Source organism: Sceloporus occidentalis, unplaced genomic scaffold (assembly GCF_023333645.1).
Source record: "Sceloporus occidentalis isolate IW3139 unplaced genomic scaffold, rSceOcc1.0.p SCAF_2, whole genome shotgun sequence".
NCBI classification, from domain to species: Eukaryota; Metazoa; Chordata; class Lepidosauria; order Squamata; family Phrynosomatidae; genus Sceloporus; species Sceloporus occidentalis.
The window spans coordinates 147,682,833-147,705,439 of record NW_028316982.1 but is presented as its reverse complement, the minus strand read 5'-3'; the positions used below and the strand labels follow the sequence as shown (position 1 = coordinate 147,705,439).

The window sequence follows — 22,607 nt, the reverse complement described above, 5'->3', positions numbered from 1 at the left end:
TATAACTGGTGATGGGATGATGCTAGCTAATACAAAAAAAAATTCTGTTTACTCAGAGGTCTTACTAGCCCACAGATGTAGAGTCGAATCTATAATTACTTATCTTTTCTAAAAAATATATGAAAATACTGCATCATTCAGGTGCAGTTTCTGAAAACTTATCTCATTCTTTCCACAGTGTTTATTTCCAGTGAAGATTCTCTAATTCTAGTGAAGAGAATACTTCCAAATTTCTACTAATATGATAAAAAACAATAGGTCCTAGAGCAAAATAAGCCTGTAGGACTAAAGCCAAGATGACTAAACTGGCACTATCATACTCTGACCCTATCTATCATGAGAAGACATGACTCACTAGAAAAGGAGATAGTGCTTGGTAAGATAGAAGGTAGTATGAAAAGAGGAAGACCACATTCCAGGTGGATAGACTCAATCAAGAAAACCATAGCCTTGTGTCTGCAAGACCTGAGCAGAGTTCTTGATGATAGGAGGACTTACTCAAAAGTCAAAATTGACTTGACAGCAGTTAACAGCAACCACAAAAATGATAATGACCTAAATTCAACTGTTATGCCCAGTAAGAACAGAGTAAAGTCCAGCTGGGATGAATAACTGGTTTTAGGCTAAGGTGAGATGATTACTTCAAAAATATTGATAGCAGTTAGCCTTAAGATCACTTTTTCAAGCTGAGGAAAGTCTCTTTTTTCCTGCTCATATCAACTTCCATTGCGTTTTTCTTTTATTAACCAAGTGACAAGGAGCCTTCATTACTACACACACTTCTTTAGAGGGCGTACAAAAATCATTTTTTTAATTTAAAAAAATGATTTTTTAAAAATTAAACTGGATGTTTTAAATTGGAAAAAAATTTAAAAAATTAAATGCTTTTTGAGGAAAAATCTATCTCAAGATAGTTTTCTACTTAACATACATTATGGTCCAAAGGTTATTCATCATGAAACTGGGATTAGTCTTAAGTTAAGTTGCATGAGAATGTATATTCATACCATGTTTAAATTTTTTGGTAAATGAATTCCATTAATGCATTCACAATGCCATGCTCTTCCAAAGGTTTCTGTAAGATTATTAGGCATTTTTTCTATCTAGAGGATATTACAATAGATGCTTGGTTTTACAGTTCTCAAAAGTGTGGGTTTGTTTTTTTTTTGTCTGCAGAGATCACAATCCCATTGTTCTTAAACCCTTACCTTTTAAGTGCTAAATTTCAAAACAATCAATGAATAGATTGTTGGCAGACTGGAAGGGGAATAGATGAAAGTGAAACCTTTTGAGCAGAATACACTGCATGTCTGTGGATTATTGTTTTGGTTAAATTAAACTATTTAAATTGTTGTTATGTTATTAAGGTAATGATTATCTTTCACCTTCCAATAATGTACAGCAGAAAAGTTGTCCAAATATGAATGATTAACCTATTAAACTGGAGATAGTTCACTTCACAATGATTTCAAAATCATCTATTTGTGGTATGTTTCCAATAGTATAACCAATCAGTATTTTTTGATATACAGTTGGCCCCCCATTTTCCCAGGGATCCATTCCGGACCCCTCACGAAGCCAGAGGCTCACGAATATTCAAGCCCATAGGCTTGAATGGGGGGGCGCCCCTGTGCATGCGGCCTGTGTGCATGCACCACCATATACCAGCAAGAATGAGTCTTCAGTAACTCTGAGTTGTGTAAAATATGTATTACACAATATGTACTCACATCATTAAATCAAGTATTTCTTATTAGTGATTTAAATCGTGATTTAAATTAAATTGATTTATATCAAATCCACCCTACTTTTGGTGCCACATCACACTGATCATTTGTATAGCCAGGAGCCTTGGACTACCATCACTCAGAAATTCAAAATCTTTAATATTTTAGAGGTCAGGTAAGAAAAGGCCATGTGGAATAGGAAAAAGGCATAACCGACCCTGCAACTGAAAGTACTTCCATTGTCTGGAACAGCAAAAGCAATGCCCAAGATCCATCACCAAGGGGACAGGGTGCAAGCTTACACTGATGGAGTTATGGGACAATTGAGCATTAATGAATTGCACAACTGTGCAAAGGAATGTGAAATGCACAACGTCAATGAAAAATGACGATCTGCAAATGCAAGGAACAAAGTCTCCACATGTGCAAAAGTATTGCATATTCAACTTTGCTTCCACAACCTTCAAATAAATACAGGTTTACACCATGACCAAAAAGGTACAACCGTCTGTGTAAGGGAACATACATTTTTGTAAGTTTGAGAGGATTTGTCACTTGGAGCCTTTTTTCACAAAATTTTAACAAAATATGAAACTAAATCACAGTCGCTCTTGGAGCAGCACTGATATGGAAATGTAATTGAGTCTTCTCAGCATTCTGAAACAAATAAAAATAGAGGATATCCAAGCTTCTTACCTCAGAGAGGAGAACAGCCTCCCAATGAAGGTTTGCACAGGAAGCAGAATAATCAGAACTGCCATCCCTGCAAGGCATGCCGGGCCAATTTCAAGCCAAAGAAGTACAGTTATAACTATTGCTTGAAGGGGTGCAGCCCATAAATAGTGCAAGAAAATAGTCACCTACAAAAAGATAAAAATGCACATGAAATTAAATCTTTTAGCATTAATTGAAAATCGTGGTTAGTTAGTGATTGCAAACTCTTGCACATGATCATATTGTATTGTAGATATATTTGTGACTCAAGGAAACAGTCCTGCATGAACTAATACACGTCAGTTTTTACATGCATCTATATGGGATTACAGGAAAGAAAAGGCCACTTATGAGAGATCCTCTGCAGTTCCATAAAAGCCAAAAGGATTATTACATGGAGAGAATCAGGACAGCAGCACCAGCAGCAGGTATACAAACTGACCCACTGAACAATAAACTATTCATTCTCTTTTAGGATTGACATGTTGAATATGGGACAGATGTCTTTATCTTTAATAGTTACTAAAGCCTATACCTTTAATAGTTAAGAGGAATAGGAAGATGTAAAGGTATAAAGTTCCACCAGGTGGGCTTACATCACATACCCTTCCTGCAACTCTCCAACCCCCAATACCCAGTTTAGCTACAGCATACCAAACAAGGCCATTTACTGGCTGGTGAACAGTGATTCATCCAAGGTTGCAATGAAGGGACACTGTAAAGAAGCATCTAGCTAGGTTCTTATAGCTAGATACACAGCAGTGATATCATCCTTCAGTGCTAAATGTCTAACTATAGAACATAGTTGGACATTCTTCATTGCTACATTTGCACAACAAGCATTTCTACGGTTTACCTAAATAGCAATAGTAATAGCAATAGCAAGTACATTTCTATACTGCTTAAGCACTCCTTAAGCAGTTTATAAAGTGTAAGTTAATTGCCCCCAACAATCTGGGTACTCATTGTAGCGAACCCAGAAGGATCCCTGCAGGGACGTAGCCAGGATTTTGGGGAAGGGGGGGGTCCAGACTAAGTGCCACGATTATAATGGGGCTTGGGTGCAGCAGTGCAGCAGCACACACCATTCATTATATCTAATGGAAGGGGGGGGTCCGGACTCCACGGACCCCCCCCCCCCCCGGCTATGTCCCTGATTGAATTCTGGTATTGAATTCTCAACCTTATGGTTTGTGAGTGAGTGGCTGCAGTACAGGCATTGAACCACTGCGCCACAAGGGCTAAAGAAACAACACACCCCAGTTGCAAATATGGAAGTCAGTATCCCCTCTGCTCATTTTACCTGGGACTAGAACAGCTTGAGATAAGCCTATTTGTGTATATTGTGTATACTGGCATTGTTTTAAGGTAAAATTAACATTATGGACTATCTGTCTGGAAAACAGAAGAGGAAAAAAGAAAGCAAGGACAGCATGCAAAAAACACACAAATGCAGTACTTGCAGAAAATTTAGGTCCCCCATGGATTTTTGGACCTCCCTTGCAGGCCCTGTACTAAGTTTAAAAAAATACATAAATACTGGGAGCAATATATAAAAACCTTCCCAAACAGACAAAGTACCTGTTTCAAATGATGTTGATTGTCTCTTTTTCTGTGTGTGTGATCTGTTTTCAAATGCATTTCAGACATAACCACTTAATGGCTCAGTCTAGGATCCAATAATGAAGTACAGCACATATCCATTAAGAGCTTTATTCGAAAGTGTATGGGAACATAAACGTCTTTGTCTGTGAGGGTAGGACAAAAGGGAGCTGATCAGCCTAGCCAACCTTCAAAGGGAGTTCCCCAGCTATGGAACATCCACTCAGAAGGCCATTCAGGAAAAGGTTTTTCTTTGGTTTTCAGTCTCTTGCACCCAAAGTTAAATCTGTCAGTTAAAAACTTGTTTAAAGAAAGCAGTAAAATATGGTGTGTAGAAAGACTAGGGAGGGGGATCATGCATCTTGCCAGTTCTTTGCAGCCATGATAAATATTGTTTTCCTCCTATGTCTTTCTAGTCCCTAGTGAAGGATTTAGCTGTGACAAAAAGGAGATGTCCACCTGAAGTGGGCTGCCTAAAACAATTTGTGGCTGGTAATCAGACAAGGCAGTATTTCCTCCCTATAGCCTTCAAGGTACTTCCTGGGTCTGAACAACAAGGCCCCCCAAAGTTCAGAAGACTGCATCTTCCTGATGTCCCATCTTTTTTATTAAGACACCTGAGGTAGCCTCATAACATTACCTGGCATACTGCTCTGACAGTATACTAATAATGCCTTCTCAGTAGGCTAGGAAGAATGAATATGCACTGAGAGTTTTGAAAAGCAATCAGTTCACAACTTGCCCATAAAGCATGACACAAAACAAAGCAAAGTACAGTATTCACCACTATGAAATCAGAAGATGACTAACTACTCATACTTGGAGCAGTTACTTTTTTGGAATATAGCGCTAAGAGTCCCAAGCCACCATGGCTGGCCATACTGTCCCAAGTGCTATTTGTACGTTTATGGCATGGTCATGCACTATTAATTCACATCTGCTTCAGTCTAAGAGCCTATCCAATATATTACCAGCTGCATATGCTCCATTTACCACTGTATCAACCTTGGAGGAATTGCAGAAGTTTTCATAAACCGGGATATTTTTACAGCACTCAGCCTTTTCAAAAAGCAACACAGGCATATGAGCAAAATTTACCAACCACAGACCCTTCTTTAGACTGGTCTGTAAATTATCTCTCTTACCACAAGTCAAACACCCTTCAGCTGCTTGGAATTCATACTCCATTGAAGTCCATGATGCATCCAAGGAAGGATTCTTTAAGACCACAATTTGTTTGAGTCACATCTATTATTTTATTTTGCACTTACACATAGGGAAAGCTAAAAAAAAATCATTAACTCATCCTGTGTGTCCAAGAAACATAAACTATTTTCCAAATGAACTCTGGTTAAATCATCCACAAACAAAGGTGAGTATTAATAGAGCTTACCTGATCAAATTTATTCACATCATTTGACAAAAGGTTTACAATTTGACCTGTTGTAGTTTTTCCCATGGCTGTATTGCTCAGACGAAGTGCCTGAAAAGGAAGGAAAGGGGAAAGTGCATGGAAGTTAGATTGTACAGCAGTATTTTAGTCACATTATTTTCCAGACTGTTGAAGCCATGATTTTAAAAGTTGACAGTTCACATTTTTTATCTGCAACAGTCAAGCATCACCTTTTTTGTGAACAATGTAAGAAGATAAGATCATTTACTTACACATCAAGAATCATGGCCCAAGATTAGTTAAGGGGTAGTAAAGGGCAATGAATTACAGCTGAAAGAAAAAACAAAGATGGGGATCCTAGAAGGCTGTCGACACAGAGGCTGGGCAGGAATCTAAGGTCCCATACAGACAGGCCAAAATAAAGCTGCTTCGGGTCACTTTCGAGGTATGCTGTTTAAATGATGCATATGTTCTAAGAGTCTGGAAGCTGCACCAAAGCTGTGCTCTAATCTTTAGGACTGGATTGTGGCTTTGGCGTGGCTTCCAGACTCTTAAGACACATGCATCATTTAAACAGCATACCTCCAAAGTGACCTGAAGCAGCTTTATTTTGGCCTGTCTGTATGGGGCCTAAGATACTGGAAAAATAACTTTTCTCCCATTTTGGGAGAAAATCAAGATATACATCCAATAAATCCAGTAATAAAATAAAGATAAACCAGTTGATCAGAACCAACGTGCAACCACAGCACACAAGGAAGAACACAGTACATGTAACAGACTGGATCCTGCTCAGGTAGGCTACCATCTATAAATGCATCCCAACACTCAGTGACCTAGTGGGAAATCACTGCAGGGTTTTGTCTGCTCTTTTTCCAACTTTTGACTGTGCAGAGACTTTCTCTTCCCCCTCCTGTGGGAGATGAGAACACGTGGAGAGGAAGTGGAAAAGAAAGGAGATCTAAAGGACAGCTTTTATTCTAAGTAAGCAACCTTATATTAGCAAAGGGTATCTTGTACATGGAAGCATCTTCTGTCAAGCATTACACAGGAGTACTTACAAGTTTTTTTTAAAAAAAGAACAGTCTAAAACATATGTGAAATCGAAGGCTTTCACGTCTAAGACATAATCAGCCACGTTAGAAAGAAAACATAAACCGTAATGTGACTAGCTAAACAACCCTATTCTACTCACGATACAGATGATATTCTAGGTCTTTGGATGTTTGTGGGAAGCTGGGAGTCTGGACCACTTTGCCCAGCCCACAACCAAACTTCCCTAGGGATAGTGAGACAAACAACACCTCCCCTACTTCTCTATCAGTCTCAATAGTCTCTCTCATGCCTTGTGGTACTGTGTTTTGTAACCTCTCATCTTGAAAGCATCTCAAAGATTTCAGAGTTGTCACAAGCTAATTATTCCCACCAGGAAATTCTCTCCCATGATCTCTGTTGCTGCTCCATAATGCTGACTCTAATAAATGTAACCTAACCTACCATATCATTAAACCTTTGTTTACCAAAAGGACAGACCATGCCATGCAGCTGTCTTGCCCAGATATAGGGAGAGCTGATTATCACAGTACATAAGAAAGATTCTGGCCCAGGTTTTCTTCTTTGAGACAATCCCAGCCCAATGGATTCTAATAATTCGCACTCAACAGAGAACAAATATAAGTTTTAAGTTGATCTTGTCTCCAAATTGAGGTATGAAAGAGAGATCGATGAAATCACATTCCTCTGCAGAAGACCACTGGTAACATACACTGCCAGCTTATCCAAAATGCTTGAGACAAGAAGTGTTTTGATTTTTGGATTATATATTGGCTTTTGGAATATTTGCATACAGATAATGAGATATCTTAGATTTGGAATGTGAAATCCATTTATTTTCGTATAAACCTTATACTTGCTTGAAGGTAATTTTATTCATAATATTTTCAGTTTTTTGTGCATGAAATGCAATTTGTGAATATAGAGCCATCAGGAAGCAAAGATGTCACTATCTCATCCACCCATGTGGATAATTTTGGATTTTGGAGTATTTCAGAATTTGGAATTCTGGATATGGGAAGATGCAGCCTGTGAACTGCTACTTTCAGGTGCACCATCCGGCCTGCCTTTACTTTGCTTATTATTCTAATTTATCTCCAGAGACAAAATAACATTAATATATGATGGCTACTTATTTATTTAAATATTTATATCTTGCCCTCAATCTGAAGACCTCAGGCCAGTGTACAATAGCATCAGTTTAAAACCGCTTGTTGTTAACTGCCCTCACATTGACCCTGACTCATGGTGACCCTGTAGATAAGACTTCTCTAAGACACACACCCCTGATCCTCTACAGCTCTGTGCAGGTCCTGCAGGCTCAGGCCCATGGCCTGTCCTATTGAGTCCATCCATCCGGCACATGGCCTTCCCATCCCTCCGCTGCCCTCTCCACCCAGCACTCTTGCTTTTTCCAATGATTCATGCCCTCTCATGATGTGGCCAAAATACGATAGTCCCAACACAGCCATCCTGGCCACCATGGAAATCCCATGTTTAATCTGCTGAAGAACACATCCATCCATCTTCTTGGCTATCCCCAGCATCCCCAGCACTCCTCTCCAGCACCACATCTCAAAAGAGTTCACTTTCCATCAGTTCACTTCAAGTTCACTTTAAGCTTCACAACTCAAAACAGTACAAATAAAAGACTAAAAGCAAAATAAGCCACTTGTCACTTAGAACAAAACAATTTGAAACAAAGTACAATTGTGTTGAAATACTGCAAACCACAGCACATGTCCAAATTGGATAAAAGTAGTTAGGCCCTGAAGGCTTTTATAAAAAGCCATGTTTTAACTTGGTGCCAGAGGTGGCCCTCTCCCATATCCTCCCACAGTGTTTTTCCCATTTCAGTGGAACACTGAAGAAACCCCTCCAAAAGACATCAATTTTCAGACACGTATAAAAAGATTTAGGGTGGAAATGGCCATAACAATATAGCAAATCAAGGATCAAGTGACCTATGATCCTTTGAGAATACTGTGAGATTCTCTGGTTATCAGATTATCCTGAAGAACAAACCCTGAATTTATTAACACAAGTAAAAATGGGTACTAGAAAGAACCTGTCACTTATTTTAAATTATTATAGTATATAGACAAAAAGTAAACAAAGCATTTTTAAAAACAAACACAAAGAAGGTTTTTTTGCAGTGACTTTTAAAATATCATATTGTTTTTGTTCACATTTTATAGTGTAGAAGAGTAGATTTTGCCTATCAAGTTGAAAGGAGAAAGTGATTAAAATATTAATAATAATGTTATTGATACTATCGCTTTACTTTTATTTTTCCTCTTTATTTCTGCTCCAGCACCATGGAGGAGAAGCTGTTCACAAAATTTAGTCTCTTACTTCTGGCTTAACTATAACTGAGAAGCCAGAATACATTTTTCTCACCACAGATGCAATGCCAGAGACTATAAAACTGCATTGTAAAAGCTTGTGTTCCTTTATCCTGTTCTACACTGTACGTATGTAGGTCTTAAGTTCCTACATATACCATAATAGAATATAAAAGAAGAACATACATTTTGAGGCCTGCTGCTTTTGGATAAATTTGTTTTGCATAAAATGAAGGACAAAAAATTAGTACAGATTCACTGTCTGTACTGATCTCATAGCAATGCTTGCAATTCTTTGAAACTAAATCTTCTTATTGTGCAGATTGATCCAGTGGTGTATTGTACAAATATTGTCAGCGCAGCCGGACAAACAGCTGAGGAACATCTTCTAGTACTTGCCTTCCAGGCCATCCAAGGAGGCAATTTCTCCACACAATTCACTCTTTTCAGGTTCCTGGTTTGTTTGTTTTAGGTTTTGAGGTATTGCTGTCCAGTAGCTGTTTATAGGTATGCTTAATGGATAATGATGATTACCGTATTTTCCGGCATATAAGACGACCAGGCGTATAAGACAACCCCCAAATTTTACAACAAAAATCTAGGCTTTAGCCTATACTCACTGTATAAGGCTACCCCTCCTCCTTAGAAGCTGGCAGCCGGCCATGCACGCGCGCACCGGCTTCCCAGGCCTCCAGAGGCCTGAGAAGCCGGTGGCCCCAGAGCACGCGCGCCGGCTTCCCAGGCCTCCGGAGGGAGGCACATTTCCATGGCGATTCAGGAACCATGCCTGGCTTTTAGACGCAGGCTCTTTCCCCACTTTTTAGGGTCATTTAGAGGAGATTTTAGCAGCGCTGGAGCCAGGTGTGAAAATCTTTATCTTGGCTTCCAGGGAGATTTCAGTCTTGATCTGCTCTACGACCCATTTGTTTGTCCTTTTGGCTGTCCATGAGATCCTCAGCACTCGTCTCCTGCACCACATCTCCAATGAATGGATTTTCTTCCTATCTGCTTTCTTAACTGTTCAGCTCTCACATCCATGCATGGTTATAGGGAATACAGTGGCTTGTATGATTCTAACTTTTGTCCTCATTTGTATATCTTTGAATTTTAGGATCTTTTCTAGTTCTTTCATAGCTGCTCTCCCATTCTTAATTTTCTTCTGATTTCTGGGCTGTAGTCCCTGCTCCTGGCAATGTTGAATACTTTTACTATTTCTATTTTATTATTTATTTATTTCCCGCCCTTTCCCCAAAACTGGGATTCAGAGCAGCTTACAAGATTAAAAACAGTACAATTAAAAACATAGCAAAGTGTTACATTAAAACAGAATTATTGCACCATTAAAACAGATTGCATGTAAAAGAATACAATATAGTTAAAAGGATAAGAGTGTTTAAAAATACTTTAAAATATTTATTTATTTATTTATTTATTGTACGTATACCTTGCCCTTCAGCCCTAGAGGCTCTTAAACCCTTCTGTTTTAAGTGCCTGTCTGAACAGGAAGGTCTTAGCCTGCCAGTGGAAGGACAACAAAGAGGGGGGCATTCTGGCCTCCTGGAAAGGGAGTTCCAGAGTCTGGGGGCAGCCATGGAAAAGGCCTTCTTTCATGTCACCACCAACTGTGCTTGTGATGGTGGTGGGACGGAAAGACCAACTCATTGTCTAGGTTGAATTTGTATAGATTCACCGTGGTCATTATTTTTATTTTCTTTATGTTCAGCAATAAGCCTGCACTTGCACTTTCTTCCTTGATCTTTCTCAGTGGTTGTTCCAGACCTGTGAGGTTTTCTGCTAATATTATGGTGTCATCTACGTATCTTAGATTGTTAATATTCCTTCCTCCTATTTTCACTCCCCCTTCTTCTATGTCCAAGCCTGCTTTTCTTACGACATGTTCTGCAAATAAGTCGAACAGGGAGGGCGATAAGATGCAGCCTTGTCTGACCCCAAGGTAAGAATACTCTTTCCTAAACTGAAATAAAGTAATTCTCAGGCTTAAATTTTAACTTATGTGACACTCAGGCTCAAGTAAATGATCCTCCAAATGCAATGGTTATGTATGAAATGCAAATTGCAAAAGTCTACTGTACTTAGTTACCATCCTACAAACACCCCTCTGTTCCTTATTGTTTCTAAATGTGTATCTGCTGTTACAAAACATGAACATTCCTTTAAACACCGACATATTTAACAAACAAGAAGAAGCCTTTTAACATAATATTTACTTCAAGCAACATATTTTGTTTGACTTTAAACTATCACAAAAATGTCAACACAGTAAACTGACAGAGTCTACACCGCCCAGGAAACTGACATCATCCTCACCTCAAACATAGGGGATACACACACACACACACACACACACACACACCTTTAAATGAACCTACTGATCATGTTGCCATCTTTGCCTTAACACCATAAACCAGGAAAGGCACAAATGTATGTTGAAGGTTAATAACACAGCACTAGCTAGGTAGGTCATATTGCAACAAAAAACAAAAAAGACAGGACTACCATGTCAAACAATAAGCTCCTGTTTGCCTTTCTCTGAGGCTGACGATTTCACAGGAAGCAGGCATATTAGCCTACTACCACTTCTACGTCTTCACTCTCCATCTCTGACCTCTATCTTTCCACTTTTTTCTCTTTTAAGAATGCCAGATCTCTAGGCCTCCAGTTTTTATGGGTCAGCTCCAAGAGGAGACAAGGGTGCAGCTTTGGTGGGTTCAGCTCCAGGCAAGTGGAAAGGACTGTGTGCACATCTCCAAGTCAGCTGGCAGAGCAGCTGCTTGCTACAATCTGCAAAGTTTCACTGACTGGTTGCTGCAACTTATAAAGACTCTCCAGGGACATCTATGTTTTTACTTAGTTAGCTTCTCCTTCCTTCTCAATCATTGTGGTGCCAGGACTCACTCTCAACTCTGCTCTGCAGGCACTTTCTGGCTAAAAGCAAGTGTGTGTGTTGTGTGCCTTCAAGTCATCAAATCATCCAGAGAAGGGGGAGCACTGAAGTGGTATATAAAATATATTTAGATATAATGTATTAGAATGTAAGTGTGTGTGTGTGTGTGTGTGAGAGAGAGAGAGAGAGAGAGAGAAATGTTATGGATTGTATATGTTTAAAATATGAAATAAAATTATAACATTTTTTTTAAAAAGTCATCAAGGCAACTTCATGGTAAACCTGTCATGGAGTTTTCTTGGCAACATTTGTTCAAAAGGATTTGCTTTTGCCTTCCTCTGAGGCTGAGAGAGTATGACTTGCCCACAGCTGAGCAGCGTGCAAGTATGTTAGGTCAAATATTCCTTGTTTTCCCTCTAAATAAGTGAGAAGGAATAATCCCCACATTTCACCTTGATCGAGGAACAACATCTTTAGCTAAGATTTCCATGACATCACTAAGGGCAATCCCTGGTTCTCAGATTTTGGCTCAGAAACCTCTGGGCCTGGGAGAATCCTGAATCGACAACCTTGGCCTAGCCTCTTTTCACATGTGCTTGTATACTGTAGGAGGGAGAAGCTGCGCACAATGGCTACCAACATTTCCATAGCTTGCTGTTTTCCCTCAAAAATTAATTTTTTTGTAATCTGCTCCTAAATCAGAATTGAGATCCAGTGCAAACCAATATACATTTTGAGTGTAATCCAAACATTTTTTTCACAAACAACCATATATTTAAACTCTCCTGTAATTTACATGGCTAAGGTAGACATCTCACACATTGGTTTTAAAAGTACAAGAGCCTGCATATTTAAGTGTCCTGTTTGTTCAGAAAATGTATTACCTACCTTGCGATAAATCATATGGCACATGGCTACTCTCAGCTTCATGCCAGCACGTTGTACATGGTAAAAATACAGGTGATGAGAGATGGCCAAAACGAAGGTACATGCAGATAAGGCTGCTGCAGAGATGTAGGCATATTTCAAAGCATGGACATGATCATCGAGGGAGTCAATGTTTTCAAAATAAGCAATCATCATTCCCAGCAACACTGGCTGAATAACATGGAATGTTTCCTGAAGATGAAGAGGAGCAAGAGGAAGACGACAAGGAAGAAGAAAAGGGAGGGGAGCTTTTAAGAAAGTAGAATCACTGCAATGAACTCCTTCCATACACCCCATTATTCTGTCATTTTAATTTTTGTCAAAAGTGGAAATACCTTCCTTAGCAAAGATCAGAATATTTTATCCATTGTTTACCAGATAACTAACCTGATATGAAGAAAGACATGCATAAAAGCTGGGAAGCCAACAAATGATGGTGTCATGGAAATGGGGGTTATTGTAATCTGGAAAAATAATAAAGGGACAGATAGGCACCTCAAGAGGAACAAATTCTGGGCCTAAGCTTCCAAACCCCGCTTTAAAGTTGGTTAGAATCATAGAATCATAGGGGAGGCAATCCACATGTTTTGGATCTCACCTCCCAAAACTACAGACTACTGGACAACTGTAGTCCAAAACATCTGTAAAGTCAAAGGCTCCCTGTCCCTGACTCACACAACCAAACATTAGCAGCTGCTGTAAGCCAGGCCCAAGAGCATTTGCCATCTTTTGTTTGTACAGGAGTTTCACTATACAAAAAGGAGAAGTAGGCAGAAAGGGACAAAGAAAGTGGACTGGGGTACACAACCATTCTCTGCATTCCTGCTTACAGTTCTCTTGCAGCCCATCACATCTGGTCTCTTACCTCAATCAATGTGAAAAATCCCAACATTAAGTATGATTTCCAGTAGCACAGCATAATTGCTTTGGTTAAATGTGGCATTCTTGCTTCTTTTTTAGCCTTCTGAACCTCTTTCTCCCAGTACCTGTAAGATTTAAAAAAAACAACAAAAGAATTAAAGATACAGAAGAATCCTGGGACAGATTCAGGGACAAGGAACAGGGAGAGGAGAAAAAAAATAAGTGAAAAATCCAGAATTGTCAATCCATGGTTGCAGTTGATTCATCAACTGAAGAAGCATTCAAAACAAAAGAATTTGTGTGGGTAGCAATAAAAGACTAACTTTCTTTTCCATATATATTATTCATTTGTTATTCACCCAAAAATAAGATGATTATATAAAATTAAGCCAATTTCATTATAAACTATAGTGCGCTCTTGCGTTTTGCAGGGATCTGTTCTGGACCCCTCCGCATAAGGCAAAAACTGCTGGGAGAGATCATCCGGAGACACGGGGCGCGGTGTTATCAGTACGCTGATGACACCCAGATCTGCTTCTCTGTGTCTCCGACTGATGCAGTGACTAGGGATGGCATCTCTCCTCTGGATGCCTGCTTGGAGTCGGTAATGGGCTGGATGAGGGAAAACAAACTCAGTCTGAATCCAGAGAAAACCGAAGTACTGGTGATAGGTTCCCCGGGTCCGGGTAGTGAGATTCGCCACCCTGTCCTGAATGGAGTCACGCTCTCCTTGAAGGACTCAGTTCACAGTTTGGGTGTGCCCCTGGACTCGTCGCTCCACCTGTCATCTCAGGTGGATGCAACGGTCAGGAGCGCTTGTTATCAATTTCAGCTGATAACGCCAACTGCGCCCCTATCTGGACCGGAGGGACCTTGAAACTGTAGTACATGCTCTGGTAACCTCTCGATTGGACTTCTGCAATGCGCTCTACATGGGGCAACCCTTGTACCAAACCCGGAAGCTTCAATTAGTGCAAAATATGGCAGCTAGATTGGTCGCTGGAGGTTCCAGGTCAGACCATATAACACCTATCTTGACAGATCTTCATTGGCTGCCTGTTTGCTTCCGGGCTCAATACAAGGTGTTGGTTATTACCTATAAAGCCCTAAATGGCTTGGGCCCAGGGTACTTGGAGGACCGCCTCTCCCCATATAATCCGTCCCGCACACTCAGGTCGGCAGGGAAAAATTTGTTGGAGGTCCCAAATGCACGTTATGTGAGGACCTCACAACGGGCCTTCTCCATCTTGGCCCCAAAAATATGGAACAATCTCCCTGATGAGCTCCACTCCACCACTTCTTTGGATCTTTTTAAGAAGAATCTTAAGACCTTCTTCTTTTCCCAAGCTTTCCCCCCATGACTGTTGATCATATGGTTTTCACCCTCCACCTGGCACGACTCTTGTAATGTTTTTGGATTCCCCTACTCAGCTGGCTGAGTATTGTTCTTTTTAATCCTGTGTATTGGTTTTATGGATTGTAATGTATTTTATTGATATTCTGTATGCCGCTTTGATCACATTGGAAAAACGGGATAAAAATAAACTATTATTATTATTATTATTATTATTATTATTATTATTAAATTGCGTGTATGCTCAAGCCCCATTGAAAATAATGGGGCTTGTGCATGGCGTGTGACATGGCATGCGCACCACAGGCAGGCGCACCACTGTTCTCCCATCATGCAGCTTTCAGCATAAGCTGAAAGCCGCATAAAAGGCATAGTACAAATGGGGGCAGACTCACTGACTCCTGCACTCAGTGGAAACAGAAATCTTCAATTGGAATCATTTGCTATGGCTTATCCTTGAACTAACCTCCAAAAACCAAGAGGAAGCCACCGTGAGAGAAAAGAGAAAAGAAAGCAAATAAGAACAACAGACTAGTTCTGTTAGACTAACATGCCTTCAAACTGCACCAAGGAGGAAGTCCTAGTGAAGCAGTAGATCGGTATCTGGACTACATCACCTCAGAATACAGGGGTAACATGAGCTCATTGTAGAATACAGGGAGGATTTAATTTTCAAAAATAACCATGAAATCTTTTATTGGCAGGAAGGGAGAAAAAAATTAAAATAAGCAATATTTTAAAGTATGCATGGGATAGTCATTTAAAAAGACACTTGAAAAGTCATTAATACCAACCACAAAATATTCAAAAGAGAGAGATGTAGAATCTACTGGCCAGAATCTACGTAACTAAAAATTTAGCAAAGATTTTAATGATATTGAGCAAATCTGACTGTCCTAGATTGCTACCCCTACCTAGATAGCCAAATCTCCACATGGCCTTCAGATGTGAAGGTATGTGATGCTTATATGCATGGACAGAAATCAACATTTTTTTAATGATTTTCAAAGAAGCTGAAAATCAGTTTAATTATAGTTCAAAAACTTTATTTGTGTGTTCCTTCCACTGTATGCAGTCCATGCACAGAGAGGAAAGGAGATGAGCACACCAGCTCAATCCATCCAATCCACCCTCTTGGTATATTGTGTTCTTTGCTTTCAAGTAATTTCTGATTTATGGTGACTTTAAGGTGAACCTATCACAGGCTTTTCTTGGCAAGTTTCTTAAGACGGGGTTTGCCATTGCCATCCTCTGAGGCTATGAGACTATGACTTGCCCAAGGTCACTCAGTGGGTTTTCATGGCCCAACGGGAATTCAAACCCTGCTCTCTAGAGTTACAGTATAATCTACACTACACTGGCTCTCCACCCACCTTCTTGTCACCCTTTAAATTTCAGAACTTTAAATGAAACACAGTTGTGAAAATCATAAGAGGAGCTCTACAGAGGAAGGAAATTTGTGGTTCACCTCAGAGAAAGGTGTAGTTCACACAGATAAATATTAAGGAAGAAAGATCTAAAGCACGCAACACCACTTCCTTCCTTGCATACAGAGCTGATGTGCAGTGAGAAGACTCATACAGAACTAATGACACACTGATTCTGGAAGAAATCTAAAAGCCAGATTTTTTTACACATGCACAAGCCAGATTTTTTTACACATAAGAACCTAAAGTCTGCCCCGTAGCAAGCACTTTAATGCACAGCATGCAAAAGCCCAGACACGGCAAGAAACTGGAAATGCAAAATTTTCCCTTCGTACTCTTCAGAAATCTTTAGACAGAGGAATTAATTTTGCAATGGTACAAACTAGAAAGGCAGAAAAACCAAATCACTATCGTTTATACACTGTTATTTACTCACCACTGCAACTCCTCCCCCAGCACCTTAGAGGAATCTTCCGTGAGTACTTGATACATATCATCTTCTTCTAGTTTTCGTTTATGACCAATAACAAACAATGGATTCAGCCACCTGTTTGAATAATAAAACATTTTAAAATCAATCCTAGTAGGTCACATGCAAAGAAGGAATCTTTCTGACAAGTTTCTCTGCAAGAGGGGTGGTCCAAGTGAGGTTCACGGGTCACATGTAAATCCTCCTGGCTATTTTTCCAGATCCTAGAAACACCCTACACACTTATGTTCTCTCTCCCTTAATTTAAATGAGGATTTTAACCACAAGCCACAAAAATAAAAAGAAATTGAATCCTGGCCACTCCTGGCACCCTTTTGCACTGCATAATTACAGCGCTATGATTACACTTTAAGTGCCATGGTTCTGTCCTATATAATCATGGGATTTGCAGTTGAGGGAGGGGCCTTCTGAATTCTCAACCAGGGAGGTCCTCTGGTGCCTCACCACACTACAAATTCTAGAATTCCATAGGATACAGCCATGGCAGTTAAATTGCAATCATAGCATAAAGTTTCCTTTATCCAGAATTCTGAAATCTGAAATATTCCAAAGCCCAAAACTGCTCGCATGGATGGCTCAGAAACGGACACCTCTGCTTTTGATAGTTTAGTGTACACAAACTTTGTTTCATGCACAAAAATTATTTAAAGTATTAGGTCCAAAATTACCTTCAGGCTATGTTTATAGGGTGCGTACAAAACATAAATGAATTCCATGTTTAGACTTGGGTCCCATCTCCAAGATATCTCATTATTTATATGCAAATATTCCAAAATCCAAAAACACTTTTAGTCCCAAGTATTATAAGGAGGATTCAACCTGTATGCAGAGTGAAAAGGCTCCAGGTTTATATTTTTCCTCTTATGATATTTTTAGGGATGATGCAGACCGTGATAGGCTCTAGGATGGAAAGCTGATTCCAGCCTCTTGGGAGATAGTTCATTCCACAACTATTATAAAGTTTGGTAAGAATGCGAACAGCAAAGCTATTCATTATAGTGTGTAAATAAGAGTGGGCTATAAACAGAAATACATCATATCTAGTAACTGATTGATTAAATGTTTGTAATGCTCTAGACCAGGGAAAGAAGATGTGTTACCACCCAGATGTTCTTGGACAGTAACTCCTGTAATCATTTGCTATTGTGTATGTTGGATAGGACTAATGGAAACTGTAGTTCAACAACATCTGGAGGCCCACATATTCTCAGTTTCTAGTTTATTCAACTAATAGCATTACAAGTACCAGAGTTTCTGCAGGATTGTCTCTAGCCACATGAGCCTCCCTGTTCTTTTATACAGTGGTACCCCGGGATACGAATTGATCGCGTTACGAAATTTCCGGGGTACGAAAAAGTTAGATTGGAAAAAACTGTTCCGGGTAACGAAAGATTTTTCGGGTTACGAAATTCATTTCGGCGCGAAATTTAAATGCGAAGCACGGCTAGCGGCTTTCCAGCACTAACGGAAAGCCTTTTCGGGTTGCGAAATGTATCGGGTTACGAACGGCGCCGCGGAACGAATTAATTTCGTAACCCGAGGTAGCACTGTATTTGCTGGAAAAGCTTTGCTGAAGGGTCATTCACAGTACATTAAAATCTTTTTACCATATGGTAATTTTGGAACAACATGTTAATGGCCTGGTGGTGGAGTTCACACAGGGAACAAACAACTCTTTGCTCTCACAAGCATTTTATGATTAATTTGTTGTGCTGTGGCTTCTCTGTACCACTGATACTTTAACAAGTATTACTTTTACCACTGTGTTTACATTTCTGCTACATGACTTCTCAGGTTATTGTTTTTATTTTGCTAATTTTACATTACCTGGAAAAGAGAGATTCATTTTAAGCAACAAAAACAGTGGAGTGGAAATTTTAAATAGCACCAAGTTTTCGGTTCTAGAAGCTGGAAGCCTCTGCAACAATAACTAAAAAATCCAAATATCCATAAAGCAAACCAGACCAAACAGAAATACAATTTACAAGAGTAAGAATGTCGAGAAGTACCCAAAAAAGCACTAGATTTCAAAAGAAAATGTACTGCAGTCAATTGAAGCAGTTCAAAAGAGTTGCCCATTCCTGCGAACCAGCAACATATGAACCTCAACAGAAGTTGATGTGACTTTTTTCTATCATCCTTAGAAGTCCTTCATTTGGGACATGAAAAAAGATGGAGAAGTCATTAGCTTTATCACCATGCCATCATCAAGAACTGACAGGTCTTGTGAGACCAAGCAGTCCAAAACTTTTCACATCTTCATTGGGATCAGATCGGAATAGTCTAGATTACTCTATATCATGCTCCACCATCCAACTGTAAAGACATTCGGGAAACAGTAAAATATGATATGTACACGCAACTCACGTTGAAAGCCAATTGGCTGTATCACTCTAGCAAACTACTTGAATCATTTTATCACTGTCTTGGTTTATGTCTCAGATTATGAAATAGCATTTTCTTTTCCTCATAACCGGATACCACTGAGGACTGGCTTATGTAAGAAGTTCCATGCAGAGATTCTCAATATACTACTTGGTAAACGAGTTTCAACAAGTACCAGGTGCTGTAGGCTATATTTCAGACAAAGGTAATGGCAAATCACCTTTGCCATAATCTTTGCCTAAGAAAACTCTATGAAAAATTCATAGTTGCCGTAAATCAACTTGAAGGCAGTGCCCATATTCACCCGCTGATTCAACTACTTGGCCCCCAGATGAGACATGTTTCAACTTTCATCCAGCATCTTCCAACAACCAGGAAACCACCTGCAATTAAGGCACAGAACTGAAATGTGAGTAAAGAAGCAGTCCTTTAAGGCTGCCACCTGCGCATCTGTTCTGCTCAGGCTGCAGAAGAAAGTGTGGGTTTTCCCCCCTCTTCCCCTCAATCCCTGTGAGAAGAAGCTTTGTACTCTAAAGCCTTTCTGACTCACTGCCCTTTGGACTTTCAATTACCTTGCAAGATTTTGCTGCTACTTAAGTCTTTTTGTTAGCTTGCTCATTAGCGCTACTTTCATGCTCACTCCTATTTGGGCCTGAGAAGAATAAGATTTAAAGTGCTTGCTGTGCCCTCTCCCCGCATGGGGCAAGCCCTTCCACTAAGGCAACACTGTGCCTCATGCATCACCATGCTCATGATAGCAGGGATTTTCCCAGAGCATGTAAATGGCTGATTTGGGGAGGGGGACTACCACTCTCAAAATCCAACACACACACCTCACTCACCAACTTGGGGATCAGAGGCGAGGCAGTCCAAACATTAACTTTTCCAAGCTCTGGATTTTTCCTGCTCAAGACTGTCTTTGGCTCATGGTTCTCATGTTTTTCTGAAACCCCAAAACAGAGGGAGGCTGCAGAACCTACTATGAGATGGAAATACAGTGAATTCTTGATATCCGCTGGGGTTTGGTTCCAGAATCCCTTGTGGATACCAAAATTTGTGGATGCTCAAATCTCATGAAATACAAGTAAAATGGTGTCCCTTATATAAAATTGCAAAATCAAGATTTACTTTCTGGAATCTATATGTTTTTAAAATATTTTTATGCCATGGATGCTTGAATCCGTGGATAAAAAATCCATAGACATGGAGGGCTAGCTGTATCTTTCACCTTTTTTCATTTTGGCATGTTGAAAATGCAATGTGTAATCTAAGCCTATGCTCAAAATATGTTCAGTACATTGGATAGTTCCTTAGGGTTTGGATTCAAATGCTACTATGACACAGAAGTCATCAGTTACTTCTAGAACAGAAGCAAAAAACACAAGAAATGCACATAAAATATAAGAAGACACAACAGATCAAAGTATGAAAGATTTTAGTTTCATGCTTTGATTTGTTGTATCTTCTTATATTATACTGTAAAGTGTTTTTTTTATTTTTTAAAAAAGGATTACATGCCATTTAAACATTTTTAAAAGCAAAGTCAAATTGGTTTATAGATGTCTACTAGTTACTCATCAGTACAGTTCAATGCCACAGGAAGGGGGAAAGAATCAAATAATTCTGATCAAAAAGCACTAAGAAAAATGTATATATGCCTGATTTAGTCACACAGATGGGATAACTCACCAGATGTAAAACAGGAAAGAGAAAAACTATTGTTACATTTCAATGATCTGCATTTAATGGCATTAATGAGCAGTATTGTTTGGTTTAACTCTTCCTTAATGTTACTATCAAATGTCAAGTCTCAGATATTCAAACCTTCTTGATCTTCCTTCCATGAAGTTTTGACTCAGTTGCCAGAACTGAAATCCTCACTAGTACTATCATGCCAGCATGCTTATCTCTTCGCTGAAGTGAGCATGGCTTTGATTACAGTCAGTTCAACTCAACTTTTTTTTTGTTGTAAACCAACAAACATAAAATATAGAATTCTTTTTTTAAAAGTTATAGATTACAAAACAGTATCAAATACAAATACAATATAAATACAATACAGTAAAATATTACAGAAGATATAAAAATCAGGGGGATATTAAGATAATCAATGCTGGATTATATTCTATTATGTTAGCTGACTGCTACATGTTTTCAATACTATGGCAGCAAATGTCTTCCAGTTTTACTTTTATTCCGCTATATACTTTGTTTTTCATGTATCATTTAAAGCATATCTATTTGAACATGCTTTGTGGGCATAATGCAAATATTAATGACTGCGGGCGTCTATATTGCTTTTACAGTTTAGCAAATATTTGTTATTTATGCTTTTAGATATTTGTCATTTTGAACATGTGTAATTTTATGATTTTTGACTGGTGGTGTTCGATTTTTTTAATTTGTGGTTTTAACCAAGTAATTTGTAGTTTTAATCAAGACTGTTATACCCCCCCAAGTTCCTATAAAGAAGGGCACTAAATCAATCAAATAAACTTTCTTTTACATTTTTTCCCATTGTGATGCCTCTTTATCAATATACTTTACCTTTTGGAACTCATTCCCCCAAATCAGCACCAAACATGTATAGAATTTTGTATGCGCTCATTAATGAAAAGAAGGAAGATGGGAAGCAGTACAAAAGAAGAAGTTTGAGAGATGGCATGGGCAAGTGTGGCTTTCCAGATTTTATTTTTTATTTTGTTGTAAATCAAATCCTATGATCCTTCATCATTGACCATGCTGGCAGAAGTGCTGGGAGTTGCAATCCAGCAACATCTGAAAGGCCTCAGCTACTCGCCCTGGCTTAGCAGTCCATATCTGAAGAGACTGTCAGGGAAATCTTATTTCAACACTAGTAGAGCCAGCATGGCATAGTGGTTTGAATGTTGGGCTATGACTCTGGAGACCAGGGTTCAATTCCTAGCTCGGCTATGAAATCCACTGGCTGACCTAGGGCAAGTCGCATGTTCTCAGCCTCAGGCAAAGGTGATAGCAAACCTCCTCTGAACAAATCATGCCACAAAAACCCCATGACAGGTTTGCCTTAGGGTTGCCATAATGGCTTGAAGGCACACAACAACAGTACTGCATCCTTCACTGTTGTAGTTTCCTGGAGTCAGCAAACTAGTTTATGGGAACTCAAGGGAAAGGTGGGGTCCACCGTCACCACAAACACCTGTCCCTTGAGAAAAGTACCTTATTCTGCCTAAACACAGAACCAACAGTGGACTTCTGCATCCAATTACTGCCACACTACTCAAGGACTCTTTTCTTATTACTAGCCTCCCACCCTGTTCCTCCACCTCTACCATTATGAAGACTATGTTCTTGGCATGGAGTGGGAAGCAGGAGAGTAGGTGAGAAGTGTGCAGATTTCCTAGGACTTTTTATCTCCAGCCACTGCTTATCTTTCAACATCAGT

The 22,607-nt window shown here is 39.4% G+C and overlaps 1 protein-coding gene across 2 annotated transcripts in view; it reads right to left on the bottom strand.

Annotated features, from left to right (window-relative positions):
• Nucleotides 1–22,607, bottom strand: part of LOC149319138 (ATP-binding cassette sub-family C member 4-like) — a 183,945-nt gene that overhangs the window by 140,919 nt on the left and 20,419 nt on the right. For both annotated transcript variants that reach the window (XM_089511171.1, XM_089511170.1), the window contains exons 2-6: nt 16,745–16,855; nt 13,532–13,652; nt 12,628–12,858; nt 5,437–5,526; nt 2,424–2,587 (exon numbers count right to left, since the gene is read on the bottom strand). In XM_089511171.1, the coding sequence (XP_089367297.1) occupies nt 2,424–2,587; nt 5,437–5,526; nt 12,628–12,858; nt 13,532–13,652; nt 16,745–16,800 (662 nt within the window). In that variant the 5' untranslated portion in view covers nt 16,801–16,855. The remainder of the gene's footprint in view (nt 1–2,423; nt 2,588–5,436; nt 5,527–12,627; nt 12,859–13,531; nt 13,653–16,744; nt 16,856–22,607) is intronic.